This window comes from Corythoichthys intestinalis, chromosome 17, assembly GCF_030265065.1.
Source record: "Corythoichthys intestinalis isolate RoL2023-P3 chromosome 17, ASM3026506v1, whole genome shotgun sequence".
Lineage (NCBI taxonomy): Eukaryota > Metazoa > Chordata > Actinopteri > Syngnathiformes > Syngnathidae > Corythoichthys > Corythoichthys intestinalis.
In genome coordinates this window covers 9,940,189-9,957,050 of record NC_080411.1, presented here as the reverse complement: position 1 = coordinate 9,957,050, position 16,862 = coordinate 9,940,189, and the positions used below count along the sequence as shown (strand labels likewise).

General features: G+C 39.2%; 1 protein-coding gene across 4 annotated transcripts in view; it reads left to right on the top strand.

Annotated features, from left to right (window-relative positions):
- The window catches only part of ptpn13 (protein tyrosine phosphatase non-receptor type 13), a 124,518-nt gene that overhangs the window by 35,875 nt on the left and 71,781 nt on the right, over positions 1 to 16,862 (top strand). For all 4 annotated transcript variants that reach the window (XM_057818184.1, XM_057818186.1, XM_057818185.1 and 1 more), the window contains exons 2-6: positions 913 to 1,032; positions 9,934 to 10,100; positions 15,150 to 15,215; positions 15,290 to 15,475; positions 16,612 to 16,699. In XM_057818184.1, the coding sequence (XP_057674167.1) occupies positions 918 to 1,032; positions 9,934 to 10,100; positions 15,150 to 15,215; positions 15,290 to 15,475; positions 16,612 to 16,699 (622 nt within the window). In that variant the 5' untranslated portion in view covers positions 913 to 917. The remainder of the gene's footprint in view (positions 1 to 912; positions 1,033 to 9,933; positions 10,101 to 15,149; positions 15,216 to 15,289; positions 15,476 to 16,611; positions 16,700 to 16,862) is intronic.

Genomic DNA, 16,862 nt, shown 5'->3' with positions numbered 1-16,862 from the left:
ATGTACTGTACGTTGAATGTATATATTCGTCCGAGTTTTATTCATTTTTTTCTTAATGCATTGCCAAAATGTATATGATCGGGAAAAATTATCGGGAATGATCGGAATTGAATCGGGAGCCAAAAAAAGCAATCGGATCGGGAAATATCGGGATCGGCAGATACTCAAACTAAAACGATCGGGATCGAATCGGGAGCAAAAAAACATGATCGGAACAACCTTACTTGACGTTTTTATTCTACAATATACCTTGAAACCGGTAATCGGCACATACTTACCATGTTTCCAAACAAGCAAGATGGAGTGCAGCCTCGCATGAAACACATCCTCAGCTTACTTGAGAGACACTACCCAAACATTGCTATGATAAGAGGTGACATACTCCACGTAAAATATGAACATTTCATGCATTGTGAGCCTATGACCAAAACTATGTTGCATTTTCGTGTCGTTGTCGTACACGAAAACTGGCACTCGCATCATGATGTTTTAATCTCCCAAGCCACGGCCACGTTTTGTAATTCGTCATTGTCATGAGAAAATTGTTCGTTGACGAAATACTTTAATTATCATCATTGGTCACAAAAACAAGAAACACAAACAACAACACAAAAACCTTAAGTTTTGGGCATTTTCGAAGTCTGTTGAGATTGTCTGGTGTCCTGTCATATTTCTTCAAATGTCATTGTGGTTCAAACTGTGACTTTCGAGGGGTCTGTTTTCCAAAACTATAATCTCTCTTTAATGATCCAACATCTGCTTGTGGTCGTTCTATTTCCAGCGATTAAAACTGCAACTGGCGCAACGTTAAATTCCTTCCTTCCTTTGTATATTATACCACAAAGCTGATGAAAATGATTGCAGTTTATTTTTTTGCTCATGAAATCACCGATACTATCTCTGCTCGTACAGGAAAGATGCACGTGTCACTGGCAGAAGCCTTGGAGGTCCGAGGAGGCCCACTCCAGGAGGAGGAGGTCTGGGCGGTGCTGAGTCAGAGCGCCGAGAGTCTCCAGGAGCTCTTTCACAAAGGTATGAACGTGCAAATCCAAGACGGGGCGGATGTTTTTATTGCATATGTTAAGCGCAGTCGTGACATTTGTGTTGAAGTGATACCAGTGCCAACCGACATTGTAACCGTACTATTTGCTAAACAGTACGTGGTCCATAACTGTTCACCGCATAGTTTTTGCTTCATTTTCTTATCATGTTTGAGTCATAATTTCCAGCATGAGTTTTCTCAGTCCTCTAGCTAGTTCGTTTGCAGTTGGTTTGAATAAAACCGCAGCATGCTCACTGACATAATTACAGATTGCCAAAAATAAGATGAAAGTGAAATCGTGTCTGTGCAGCCTGTTAGTCGCTTATTTTCAATATATGTATATTAGTGCTGCAACGATTGATCTGTTGAGTAATTCGATTAGAAAAACGTTTTGGATCAAATTTTGCTGCTTCGAGTATTCGTTTAAGTTCTAATTGTTAGTTTTGAAAGTGTTTGCATTTAGTTTTATTGATTTGGGTGAATACACTGCCTTCTAGTGGCAACAGTGAATATTACATAACTCATTTAACATGGCTGAATCCAGCTGCTCCCTGTTAAGACCGACGTAAGGTAAGTTTTTGTTCAAGCTAATATGTTTTATTAAATGGTAAATGGAGTGTAGGGCTGCAGCTATCGAATATTTTAGTACCCTAATTTTCGCACTATAAGGCGCACCTGACTAAAAGCCGCCACCCACAAAAATTGGCATGAAAACGGCAATTGTTCATAGATAAACCACACCGGACTATAAGCCGCAGCTGTCCTCACTTTATTATGGGATATTAGCACCAAAAGATATTACCCGGTAATACTTCATTTGACAGCAAAATCCAAAAACTTTCATAAGACCAAATGAACCCCCATTAAGCTTTGAACCACTTGGTTGCAAAGCTTCATTGCGTCAAGAAGCTTCATTTGGTCATCACTGCTCCCTTGGGCGAGACAGTCAACCTCTGCTACCGCCTGCGGTCAACACTGTTGTTGTCTGTCCAACATGCCTCCTAGCATGCATTGCAGCGCGACAGATGCAAATAACTATCAAAATTCATGTTTTTTGTGCAAATTATTTCTTCAGTTACTGTTCCAGTTGTTTCATTATTGCTAGTTATGGTATTTGGTAACACTATATTTGACAGTGGCGCCATAAGACTGTCATTAGACAATGATAATTATGATATGACACTGTCATGAGCATTTATGAATGCAAATAACAGATGTCATTTACTGTTATCTGGCAAATTATCTCACTTTTGGATGTAAAAATTTAAGCTGGACATAAATGGAGTTAGTGACATTTGCCAGATGCAACTTAATGACATAAGCATTCCGTAATGCCCATGACAGTGTCATGTCATAATTATGATGGTCTTATGACAGTCTTATGACACCGCTGTCAAATAAAGTGTTCCATTTTAACCGAAATAAATCAACAAATAAGCCGCACTGGACTATAAGCCGCAGGATTCAAAATAAAGGAAAAAAGTAGCGGCTTATAGTCCGACAATTACGGTAATCGAGTAATCGACTGAAAATTCTATCGATTAATCGAGTAATCGGATAAAACAAATATATTTTTAGGTGAAGAGCAATTATAAATATACATGAGAAAACAAGACATTTCATCTAATCTTGAACCATTTTCAGTCAATCAATGTCCTTATTTTCGATGTATGTTATTGAAAACATCTCAGATGTAACTAGAATAAAAAAAAACTAATTCACTGCTTTCACTCAAAAAACTTTTAGATTTTATTAAAAAAAAAAAAAAAAAAAATTCTTACCTAAAAATGCTATTACGCTTGATAACACACATCACTTAAAAGTTAGGATTTTTTTCCCACGTGTTTCAGTTGAATTTCTCTTTGTGTCAAGCCATTTTTAAGTTCTAGTTAAGTTTTAAGTTAGTCTAAACTGTAGGTCCGATAGGATTTTGAGTTTTTGCAGTGTTCAAAACAAATGTATGATACAGGCTGTATTGGAGCACATTAGGGACCAGTGCTACTTGGTGTTTTATCCAGCAATGACTGCTGAGCTAAAATTGATATTTAGCATTATTAAGTTCTTATTTTACACCCTCATCACTCCCAAGCGCTATGTTATGTTAAAGCCTGTATGTAAGACACGTTAGCCACGCATCGACAGTGGTCATAACTCATAATTAATAGAAACCTAGCCCTCCGCAGGGCTAGCGTTACGTGAGCTAGTGACAGTAACGTTAATCTTATATATTAGCGCTTAGCGCTCTACTGCTTTAAGATGGCGGTTGTTTACTAACGCCGCTGACTCTGTCATTTCGCATCTAGTTCAACATACATGTGATCTCTGAGACGCATCAGAGGCTACCTGCTACCAACAACGTAGCATCGTGCGGGCTAGTATTTAGCAACATCGGCGTCTTCTGTAGCGGCTATCGGCTGCAGTAAGTTTTTTTTTTTTTTTGCTTCTTCCTCTACGCACGTGACATCAGCGCGTTGTCCCGCATTAAAAGTAGTCCGAGCAAAACGGGATGCTTAGAGCTGTCAAAATAAACGATTACTCGAGGTAAATAAAATTACTCGGATCAGTTTTTAAACTCGAGTTACTCGAGTTGCTCGAGTATTCGTTTCAGCTCTAATGGAATGCATTCATAATTTATTGTATTGGTATATTTATCCGTTTTGTGTGGGAATATGCGTTTGAACAATTTGTTGAGAGCATTGTTTAAAAATGTTAGCAATTTATAGCATTTAAGCTAGCCGACATTTGCTATGCAAGTTAGCTGATTTTTCTTTTTTTGTACTTAGATCCTCATTTAATTTTGTTTATACCATTTGAGTCCAAGCTAAGATATTTTAAGTTATTTTTAAATGAAAGTGCAATTCTGCATTGTTTGGAAAAAAAACACTGGGGAATTTTATTTTGAAAGTGGAATCTTAGCAAGCCTTTGTTTTACATCCTTGAAATTTATTCTGCAAAGCATTAAATGTTCTTAATCCGATTACTCGATTATTGAAACTAACTAGTTGATAGATTAATCAACTACTAAAATAATCGATAGCTGCAGCCCTAATATCTGTTAATACGTTACAATGAAGACCTTAATCCATTCCTAGTTGACCTCCTTTGCTCTGATGTCACAATAATTATAACATTCACAAATCAATTCAAGTCATCATACAATTCTATTGTATTATCTGTCTAGCCTAACCCCTTTTGTACTGTTTATTGTGCGTTTTCAATTGTGGTCAAATACTTGGGGCGAGTTTATGTGATAGTGTTTTTTTGATGATGTGCGGACGCTAACTGATACAGCTATAACAAATGATTAGCATGTATCAGCAGCTACATGTAAACGCAAAATTGAATTGTTCTCATTGAAGATGGGACTGATTTCATTTCATTTTATTTTTGTTTCATTCTGCAAGTGTTGATGTCATGAGCAGCTGAATAAAGTCAGCAAACCACATGGACGTCTGACATCGTCATTTCAGAGCTTAGCTAAGCTGACTATCTAGCTAGGACTTAGCTCCAACGTCTTGGCAAGGACAGTACAATGACATATAATACATGTTTTTGGAGATTTTTTTTTTTTCAATTTAAAGGGTATTTTGAAGTATTGAAATTTATGTGGAAATCCGGGTTACATCGCCAGCACAGGGACGCAGCTCGTTCGTAAACCAGGGGCTACCTGGATTGTCGCACCTCTAATAAGATTACATACTTGGCAACATTTTCTTTTGTATTTCAGTATTCAACGTAACAACTCAACTAAAGATGTCCCTATCGATCGGCGTAATTTTCAAAGTATCGGAATCGGCAAAAAATTATCGGACATGTCTTTTTTTTTTTAAATATATATATATTTTTTAATTTAAATCGTTTTCTAATTGTATTTAACGTAACTGACAAAATGTCTTACACTCATCCAGAGTAGTTTTGGCTTAAAGTAGGGCTATCAAATTTATTGCGTTAACGGCGGTAATTTTTTTTTTTTCATTAATCACGTTAAGTAATTAACGCGTGCACTGCACGACCCACTCATGCATTGTCACGTTCAATCTATAAAGACGCCGTTTTACCTATAGATAGCGCTAAAAGGCAGCGTATAATGAGTAGAGAGAATTTTGACAGCCTTTGGAGCCATTTATATGGGGCTAAAGCCTTACAATACCTCTCTCAGCAATGAGAAATAACGTGGGAGGCAATGTGGGGAAGAAAGGTAGTAGTTGATCATTTTCTTAACATCCTATGTTCTTTCCCAACGCAGAGAAGCTATATCAATTGGTGCCCCTACGCACAGTCATGGTTGCACTTCCCATCATGCATTTGGGCAGAAGTTAAATGGCTGCAGTATCATTTACTGAAAGCTCAACAAATACACTAGATGGCAATATTTAGTCACAATATACAAAGTCACATTTATCCTTTAAGAATTACAAGTCTTTCTATCCGTCGATCCCTCTCACAGAAAGAATGTTAATAATGTAAATGCCATCTTGAGGATTTATTGTCATAATAAACAAATACAGTACTGTATGTTGAATGTATATATTCGTCCGAGTTTTATTCATTTTTTTCTTAATGCATTGCCAAAATGTATATGATCGGGAAAAATTATCGGGAATGATTGGAATTGAATCGGGAGCAAAAAAAAAAGCAATCGGATCGGGAAATATCGGGATCGGCAGATACTCAAAACGATCGGGATCGGATGGGGAGCAAAAAAACATGATCGGAACAACCCTAAACTCAACAGAACTTGTACCACTGTAAGGTTCAACAGGAATGGAGGGAAAAGGCTGACTTAAGGAAAGTTTTCAGTCTGTAGACATTGCAGGATGTGAGTCAGCGGGCACTTCAGGGCTCGCCGCTCTCCTCTTTCTGTTGTTGTTAGAAGAAAAAAAATGAGGTGGTGCTACCCTGTCAACTTGTGTGAAACTGCAGCACCTGATTACACTAGTCCTCATTTTAAAGAGTTGGCAACGATTCCGTGTCGTCTACGTCTGAGCTACCCACCCTGACTTCTCTCCAGACATACGGTACAATAAGTAGAGTGCTTGTGCTTTTTGCTGAGTGTCATGGATTTTTTTTTTTTTTTTTTTTTTTTTTTGCGCTGGTCTTATCAGTGAGGGCTGTTTTATGCTGACGGAGTGTTTGAGAACAAGTGCTCACATTTGGGACTTCTGTGATAAGGATGCAATCAGTCAGAACTCACATTTTAACCATCCCAAGTACCGTAAATTTCGGACTATAGGCCGCTACTTTTTTCCTTCATTTTGATTCCTGCAGCTTATACTGCAGTGCGGTTTATTTGTTGATTCATTTGGGATTATAGGGAACACTTTATTTGAAAGCAACGTCATAAGACTGTCATAAGACCGTCACAATTATGACATGATAATGTATTGTATTATGACAGATGTTATGAAGTGCCATCTGGCAAATTATGACACTAACTCCATTTATGTTATTTTGAAGCAATGAAGGTTATCAGCCATTTTGGTTCAAGGCTTCATGGTGGTTTATTTGGTCTTATGTCAGACACTTCTAATACAGTGAGGACAGCTGCGGCTTATAGTCCAGAGCGGCTTATCTATGAACAAATGGTGTTTTGATGTCAAATTTGGTGGGTGGCGGCTTATAGTCAGGTGTGCCTTATAGTGCGAAAAATACGGTAATATGAATAATATGAACAAACCAAACTCTCCCAATAGAACATCAGCAATCGTGAGGTGTACTAGAATCTTATTTTTATTTTTATTTTTAACATGATTAACTGTTGAACAAGTGTGCAATTGAGTATGTTTTCTCACAGCATGCAGATTTTACTGCAGTTTTACTGCCCTTGAAAGTTAACAGAAACTGACACCTGCTGAAGCGTGCAAGTACGTTTACTAGGATGGTAAAGTAATAGCTCTTCACCACTTGCATTTATAGCTGGTGGATGAAATATGGCACCCTGGCAATAACCGAATCTGTATCCCACGTTCACGCGACTAAAATAATTTACCGTATTTGAATCCCGAATTGTCAATTTCAAGTTTGATTCCATTCCTCCATGAGTCATTGTTGCGTTTTCTGACGTGACAGTTGAATCACGTTCCTTTTCAGATCTTGTGAATACGTTTTTTAAACAATGTGTTCTATTTTTATTGTGTTGAAATTCTTTTCTAAATGTTTACATAAGAATGAATTGCTGCTACTTGTTGATTGACATCGGTTTTGTGACGTCAATAGTCGTCCGATTTGATCCACTTTCAACACAAGTGGGATAAGTTGACAGTGTATTAGATTTTATTTATTGTATAGTCTTGGTAGAATGGCAATATTTGATAGTGGTTAGGTGGAGACTGGAGATGACACACTGGTGAGTCGGGAACAGGGGGGGCGCAGTGACAAAAGTGACACAACCAGACACTACTACAACGCAGGCTAACTACAATGAACGTGTGACTGAAACCTGAGCATTTTCTGTCTAGTTCTCGTCAGACGAAAATTGGCATCCGTCTCGTTATGTTTTAGTCTCCAAAGGGGTGTTTCCTGCTCGTTATCGTCTCGTCATCGTCATGATAAAATGTTCGTTGATGCAATATTTTCGTTGTCGTCATCATCAAGTTCTCCTACTTGAAAAGATTAGAGAGGCCTGTAATTGTCAACATGGGTAAACCTCAACCATGAGAGACAGAATGTGGGGGGGAAAAAACTAAAAATCACATTGTTTGATTTTTAAAGAATTTTATTTCCAAATTGGAGTAGAAAATAACTATTTGGTCACCAACAAACAAGCAAGATTTCTGGCTGTCAAAGAGGTCTAACGTCTTCTAACGAGATCTAACGAGGCTCCACTCGTTACCTGTATTAATGGCACCTGTTTTAACTCATTATCGGTATAAAAGACACCTGTCCACAAACTCAGTCAGTCACACTCCAAACTCCACAATGGCCAAGACCAAAGAGCTGTCGAAGAACACCAGAGACAAAATTGTAGACCTGCACCAGGCTGGTAAGACTGAATCTGCAATAGGTAAAACGCTTGGTGTAAAGAAATCAACTGTGGGAGCAATTATTAGAAAAGGGGAGCCATACAAGACCACTGATAATCTCCCTCGATCTGGGGCTTCATGCAAGATCTCACCCCGTGGCATCAAAATGATAACAAGAAAGGTGAGCAAAAATCCCAGAACCACACGGGGCGACCTAGTGAATGACCTGCAGAGAGCTGGGACCACAGTAACAAAGGCTACTATCAGCAACACAATGCGCCGCCAGGGACTTAAATCCTGCACTGCCAGACGTGTCCCCCTGCTGAAGAAAGTACATGTCCAGGCCCATCTGCGGTTCGCTAGAGAGCATTTGGACGATCCAGAAGAGGACTGGGAGAATGTGGTATGGTCAGATGAAACCAAAATAGAACTTTTTGGTTGAAACACGGGTTCTCTTGTTTGGAGGAGGAAGGATACTGAATTGCATCCGAAGAACACCATACCCACTGTGAAGCATGGGGGTGGGAACATCCTGCTTTGGGGCTGTTTTTCTGCAAAGGAACCAGGACGACTGATCTGTCTAAAGGAAAGAATGAATGGGGCCATGTATCGAGAGATTTTGAGTGAAAATCTCCTTCCATCAGCAAAGGCATTGAAGATGAGACGTGGCTGGGTCTTTCAGCATGACACTGATCCCAAACACACAGCCAGGACAACAAAGGAGTGGCTTCGTAAGAAGCATTTCAAGGTCCTGGAGTGGCCTAGCCAGTCTCCAGATCTCAACCCCATAGAAAATCTGTGGAGGGAGTTGAAAGTCCGTGTTACCCAACGACAGCCCCAAAACATCACTGCTCTAGAGGAGATCTACATGGAGGAATGGGCTAAAATACCAGCAACAGTGTGTGAAAAGCTTGTGAAGAATTACAGAAAATGTTTGGCCTCCGTTTTTGCCAACAAATGGTACATGACAAAGTATTGAGATGAACTTTTGGTATTGACCAAATACTTATTTCCACCATGATTTGCAAATAAATTCTTTAAAAAGCAAACAATGTGATTTTCTGTTTTTTCTTCCACATTCTGTCTCTCATGGTTGAGGTTTACCCATGTTGACAATTACAGGCCTCTGTAATATTTTCAAGTGGGAGAACTTGCATAATCAGTGGTTGACTAAATGCTTATTTGCCCCACTGTATCTGGTGAAAATTTTTCTAGTTTTAATATCACAATATATCGCAAACCCACCAAAAATCGCAAAAATAGTTTTTTCCAATCTCGTTCAGGCTTAGTTAGAATATTCCAAATGGGGTGTGTACATGAAGCTTTTTATTCCGACTAGGCTTTTAATCCGCATAAAAGCGTCAGTGTAAACATACCTGATGACAGCGTAGTTTTAGGATGAACACAAATGAATCCCCCCTACCAAGAACTATAGCAGTACCTTTAAACAGGATAGTCTTATTTACACAGCAAATTCCAGTATTCCGAAAGAAAATGTTTTTGTGTTCATCCGTGTGCTATTTTTTCTGCCTTTTTTTCCTTGTTTCTCTTGGGTTTTCGTATCACTTGGAAGAAAAGAATTTTGCAGCGCTGCTCAAACATTCCTTTGTGTATTTTTAAAGCGCGCTCCAACCGTGGCGTTGGCTGCAGCCTGGTCGGAAAAAGTACACTTCTCCGAAAGGCCGTTCCTCTGCGCCTCTGTGCCGCAACAGTTATTTTTTCCCCAGCTTGTTTGTTTACTTTCACCATTTTAAATTTCCTCAACAGTCACAACCAGGCTACGAATGTTTACATGAAATCTCTGACAGTGATTTAGCCTTATCATACTTTGTTTGTTACAATAGCTTGGAATTCACTGAAGAGGATGTATTTGTTTGGCTTCCTTATCTTATCTCTAATGGGTGAATTGTCTGTTTTCACCCTCCGCAGACCCCTCAGCGATGGGTTTCATCATCTCCCCGTGGTCGCTCCTGCTCATGCCCTCAGGCAACATCTCCTTCACAGACGAGTATGTCACCCAACAGGACCTAAAAGCCTTCACAGCCCCTGAAGTCCTTGAGGGGAACACCCTGACGTCTGTCTCTGACATAGAGAAGGTACAAAAACATTTACTCTACAAGTGATTGGTATTTTGTATTTCAGAAACCGTGTCAGACGCTTAAATAAACATGGCGAGTGACCGTTTGGCATGTGCCGCCACAGACGTATTGTATTTCAAAGCGTTCACCACTTAACCACAAGGTTGTTTTTTTATTGTGTTGCTTTGGGGAGGTTTCCTCAAAGCACTTTGACGTTTAATGACACGTAGCGTACTTTTGAAATAATGCGTTTTTAGGCTGCAAAATTGAACATTCAAGCTGAGACTGTTAAATGAGTTTGGCATCAGTGGTAATCAACCTGCCTGTGTGTATGGGATTATTACCAGTTTCAAGGTATACCGTGGTATGAAAACACCACGGTTTCAAAACCGTGGCATTTTCATGTTTTTTATGTCCCAAAAATGCAGGGAGAAATCCCTTCCCGCTTGCAGTTGCAAGGCTGAACCCTTCCCCACCGGTTGTTGCTCAGTGTCAGTGGGTCAGCTGTGCTACACGATGGCTGGAGGAGGTGAAACGCCTGAATTTTTTCCCCATCCAAGAAAACGAAATTACTGGTATGGGAATAGATTTGCTTCAAAAAGACGAGGAGGCAATTCCTCCAATATGATTTTGCATTTATACAAAATTAAAGGTTAGTAAACACTGTCATGAACGTTTCCCACCAGCTATGAGAGTTAACTCCAGTGTGTTTAGGGTGTCTAGCGGTGGTAAAACTTGTGTTTTTTTTCCCTCACTGGCAGCTGTCTGTCTTGAGAAAGAGAGTGTGTGTATAATGTAAACATGATACGAGTCATACACACATGCTTTTTATGGAAAATAATTCAACTATTTTTGTTCTGATGGTAATAATGTTGAGCTGTGGCTGTGGGTTTTGGCTCACCTAAAGGAATGCATTTATTTTGTTTAAGTTAACATTATACTTATGTTCCAATTTGCTAGTATGTTTTGAAAAATAAAAATCCTGTTCAATTGATTTTTTTAATATAACCCTTGTATAGTTTTGGGGTCAGAATTGACCCATTTTCTTATGCAAAAATGGTACTTTAGACATACTCAGACAAAAACGGGCCAGTCTTGACCCGAAAGACATATACTGCAAATGTTTTGTATTTTCAGGCCAAGTTAATTTACAGATCATATTTAATTCACTAGCAAAAATACAGGCTCATTTTTAACACAAGATAAGGATCAACCCAGATATCTTCAAAATATATTCCATTTCACTCTGCATAATATAATTCATTTGTACATATTTTTCTGAATGTATATTACTTATGTCTTAACTAAAGATCTTAACTAACTACTTATAAGTAAAAAAAAAAAGGTAATGTTTACATTAACTTCATTTTTAATATATATCCTATGTTCTTAAATAGTTAATATTGAGGGTTGCCATTTAGTATATGAGGGAAAATAAAAATTAGGAGCTTGAGGTTGGGGTTATTGCTGTTTTTGTTAACTTTTATTTTGCAAATCATTGAAAAAATACAATTTTGAATGAAAATCCGTTTTTGTATGTGTTAGAGAAATAACTGCGCTAAAACCATTTTCTTTGCATTTCAGTAGTTTAAGATGTTTTAACCCCCCCTCCCAAAAAAAAGAAAGAAAGAAAGAAAATAAATAAATAAATAACATTTCTGGCTCCGTGGCGACCTTCACGTCGGGGAGTTCTGGCAAGAAATTCTAGCCACTTTCACCCTTGCTACTAGCTACCCAGTGTCTCTTGAACTGGACTGTCTAGTTATCTGGCATACAGCAGCCAACTGTCATAATGGAACTCGCAAAGACCCTCACCTTTAATGAAGGCGTGCTACATTTTGCTGGGACATGGCCTAAATTCCCTGATAGCCTTTTAGATGGGACTGTAACTAGCTCACCTTCACTGGGCTTTTCAAACCTGTAAGAATGACAGGCCTAAGGAGTCACTGTGTTCTTTCATGGCTTACCGTTCCCTGGCATGTGTGGCAGTTGGGAACTTAAAGACGGGCCATAGCCAAAACTAGAGAGAGTCTGCAGTCACCCTTGATTTACCTTCCCTTGGCATACTGTCAATCATCCAGACAGGACCTCCAAGGGAGGCTAGGCCTTGGAAGGGACCGTGGCCAGGTGAGGTTTATTTGTCCTAGGCAAGGTGTTGGACCTCCAGCTGAGGATTTGCAAAGAAGGTTGTTCCTTGGATGGAATGTGGCGGGCAGTTGGCAGAACATCACTTGGAAGGCACTACGGTCATCCAAATAAAACATTTTCCTTCCCCTCAATTTACTTTTAATTGTTTGAGGAAACACTCCAGTTCTACTGTATTGTCCTGCTTTTATAAACATGTTTCCTTCCTAGATAAAGCGCTGAATTGTTGCTCTTCACAGATCTTTGCGCAATTCAAACTGTTGAGTGCCAATGTTTTGTATTTTCAAACCACACCCCCTCGATTAGAGCTTCTACCTCCGGTAGAAACGCTGAAAGCTTGTATGACTACATTCCCCTCTCTGGCACAGTCCCGCAGACCTCAACACACTTTAGTGCTGAGTCAGTTTTCCATCGTCCTGCTAGCCCCTAGAAGCGTTATTTCAGGGTTTGAAATTTTAATCCCCCCTATCCTCATTAGCACTGACTGTGACTAAAGATCGAAAGTTTTTCTCTCAATGCATGTTGTTTTTATCAAATGGTAACATTCTCAGAAAGTGTGTGAGTGTCTTTAAATGTGGGCTGTGACCTTGAAGTTATGTTGCGTTTCTTGGCTATCGGAGAGTTATTCTTTCCTCCACCAAAATCAACATTGAGGGGAAGTAAATTTTCTTCCTCGTAACCAAAAGCAGGAGAAAGTAGGAAAGAGTTCATACATTTACGTTTTGAATATCGTGTCAGTTAAAAATAGGAATTTAATGTCTTACTGTATGTCTTTATTTAGATTTTATGCCTTGAGCTTCCAGTTAAAGCAACACTTGGTAACTTTTCAATCATTATAAAATATTTTCATAATGTTTGTGATAATATGTCGACTGACAATTGGTTTAATGACACCGATTTTTATACCGTGGTATGAAAAAGTATCTGAACCTTTTGGAATTTCTCACATTTTTGCATAAAATCCCCATCAAATGTGATCTGATCTTTGTCAAAATCACACAGATGAAGAAACAGTGTCTGCTTCACTTAAAACCACCCAAACATTTATAGGTTTTCATATTTTAATTGGATAGTATGCAAACAATGACAGAAGGGGTGAAAATAAGTAAGTGAACCATCACATTTAATATTTTGTGGCCCCCACTTTGGCAGCAATACCTTCAACCAGACGCTTCCTGTAGCTGCAGATCAGTCTGGCACATCGATCAGGACTAATCTTGACCCATTCTTCTATACAAAACTTCTGTAGTTCAGTCAGATTCCTGGGATGTCTTGCATGAATCGCTGTCTTTAGGTCATGCCACATCATCTCAATGGGGTTCAAGTCTGGATTTTGACTGGGCCACTCCAGAACATGTATTTTGCTCTTCTGAAACCATTCAGAAGTTGGTTTACTTCTGTGTTTTGGATCATTGTCTTGTCGCAGCATCCATGCTCTTTTTAGCTTCAACTGTCTGACAGACGGCCTCATGTTTTCCTGCAAAAAATCCTGATAAACTTTTCAATTCATTCTTCCATTAATGATTGCAAGTTGTCCAGGCCCTGAGGTAGCGAAACAGCCCCAAATCATGATCCTACCTCCACCATGCTTCAAGGTGGGTATGAGGTGTTGATGTTGGTGAGCTGTTCAACATTGGTTTCATCAGTCCACAAAATATTTCACCAAAAATTCTGTGGCGTGTCCAAGTGCCTATTTGCGTTTTTTCTTTTTTTAGACAGCTTCCTGGCTTCCTCCGTGGAGTCCTCCCATGAACTCCATTCTTTGCCATACTTTTACATAGTGATGCACGATAATACATTTTTCAACCGATATCGATAACCGATAATTTCTTGCCCCTTCCACCCGATAACCGATAATTTCACGCCGATAATTCTATACAAATATGTATGTAAAATTTTAAAGTATACAAAGATCAAATGTTACTGTGCAAAAATGTAATTTAGTGCTATTAATTTCCACATCAAATGTGAACAAGTCGTAAATTCCAACAACTAAACAATTGCAATGACGTTTTGTAATGGTAAGCTTTTGGCAACAATTACTTAGAGAGTAAAAACCCAAGTTGCACAAAAATGCCTTTAAAAGTAAGCCATTCCTAACATATATCACATTACTACACTGCAAAAACACCTCCTTAAAACTAGCAGAATTGGACAAAACTATTGATTGCGCACATTTGGAGGCTAAATCAAGTATATAATTATCGGATTGCATTATCGGTTGAATTTCGTTTTATCTGGATTATCTGTGTGACGTCATAATTGCCATTATCGGCCGATAATTATCGGTGACCGATATTATCGTGCATCTCTACTTTTACATATAGTTGATCTGTGCACCAGATATTGGACTGTGCTAGTGATTTCTGTAAGTCTTTAGCAGACACTCTCGGGTTCTTTTTTAGTTCTCTGAGTATTCTGCGCTGAACTCTTGGCATCATCTTTTGTGGACGGCCACTCCTTGGGAGAGAATTAACAGTGCCAAACTCTCTCCATTTGTAGACAACTTCTCTGACTGCCGATTGATGAACATCGTGACTTGGAGATGGTTTTGTATCCTTTCCCACACATGTAGCCCCACCGTTGCTAACCGTCATATGCTATTGTTTCTCCACAACTGGATTCATTACCTTAGATGGAAACAGAAATGTTGTTTAATACGTCTGCAGGCGACCGGGAGATTGATTTTTGATTGATGGATGATTTTACGACACTGTGCGGGTGTGCGCTGGTCCTCAAGGGAAACGCAGTCTTCCTTAAGGCAAAATACTACCGCTTTTGTCCACCGGCGTCAGTAAAAACGACCAAAACTGAAAAGTGTCAATTTAATCGCGCTTGAATTACTTTCCTCACGTTTGTGTAGTCCTTTTTTTTTTTTTTTTTTTTTAATTGTTCTTACAAACATAGCATTTCTCTGGGCAGATGCACATGTACTCTTTGGGGATGACCCTCTTCTGGGGAGCTGACTATGAAATACCCCAAAGCCAGGTGAGTCAAGAATGCTTGACAATACATGCGACTTCTCCTTTTTCCTGTGTTGTAACTTTTGTCCTTCTGCAAAGCCCATGAAGTTGGGAGAACACCTCAACAGCCTCCTCCTCAACATGTGCGACGATGTCACGTTGAGTCGAATGTCGCTGCGCACGGTGCTGGACATCTGCAGCAAACACATTCGAAACTCCACTTGTGACCCTCCCTTTTCTTACGTTCGGAAGCTGGTTCGCTTGGTGCTCGGAAGCCTTTCCCAGGTACGTTACTTGGCAAAGTAGCGCCTCCTGTACATCAGTGTTGTGTTTGGCAGCCATTGCAATTTTTTGTCTTTGTCTTTTGGACGAAAATGTTAGTCATATTTTAGTCATTTCAAAATATAATTGCCTTCGTCTAGTTTTAGACGACGAAATCTCCGCCCACCATTTCGTCACGGTGTACTGTGAAACCCATACATGCAATCCAACCCATACGTCCATATTTTGTATATTAATCAGATTTTGTTGCACTGCAGACTTCAAACTTCTCACCCCAAATGATTGTCAGTACTTACAATAGATAGCGCCAAACCATTTTCTAAAAGAGGAAAGAAAGAAGTTAAGGAAGAACTTTTATTTTTTTTGAGCTTGTAATCATGTATCAAAACTCACAAAAGTCAAATATAGCAAACTGTAGTAAACAAAATAGAATATAAGTTAAACAATTGCCAGATTGGGGGGCCTCTAGTGGTCAGGGGCCCTAAGCAGCTGCATAGTCTGCGTATAGGCTGGGCCGGCCCTGCTCAGCAGGAAAAGCGGTACATTAATTTTAATTAAAACCCTCCTAGAAGCCGCAAACTGTACGTAAAATCAAACAAAAAAGAGTTGTCTGAGCGTTTAAGAAGATCCTCACCACGCTAAAATTGTTGCTAATGCTAACGCGAATGCTATGCTAAGGCGACGAGTTTGTGATGATAACACACACTTAGCAGGAAAACTACATTATTTTCAATTAATGAAACTCTGGCTACGAACTATATGTATAAAGTTTTCCAAGAGTTTAAGACACTCACCACGCTAAATGCTAATGCTAACATGAACGTGATGCTAATTCGACGAGTTCCATTTAGTATGGGATAACCATTCAGCACAAACCTTTAAAAGGATAAAGCAACATTGCATATTCTCTCTTGCCAAGATAAGAAAACAAATCTTACCATGTGTTTCCAAACAAGATGGAGCACCCTAGCTTGAAACACATCGTAAACTCCGTTGAAGAGATCTCACATGAGTGACACGACCCAAACACTGCTATGATGCAAGCTGACCTACTCCACGTACAATATGAAAATGTCACGTATTGTGAACATATGACACAAACTATGTCGTTTTTTTCATCTCGTTTTTGTTTTCCTCAGCTGGACGGTCTGCTGACTGACAGAGAGTCTCTTCCTGAGCGAAGTAAGGAAATACGGGAGAGGCTGAGAGGGAAAGGATTGCCTTCAGGTAACAGCAATACAAATTACTTTAAAAAAGACCAAAAAAATGTTTGACCAAAGGCTCTATTAAAACTTTGTTGTGTGAAACTAGACAGATCAATATTACGGTGACAAGTACAGGTCACTTCGACTACTATGTCTATTAAGATTATTTTATCATGAGGTAGGTA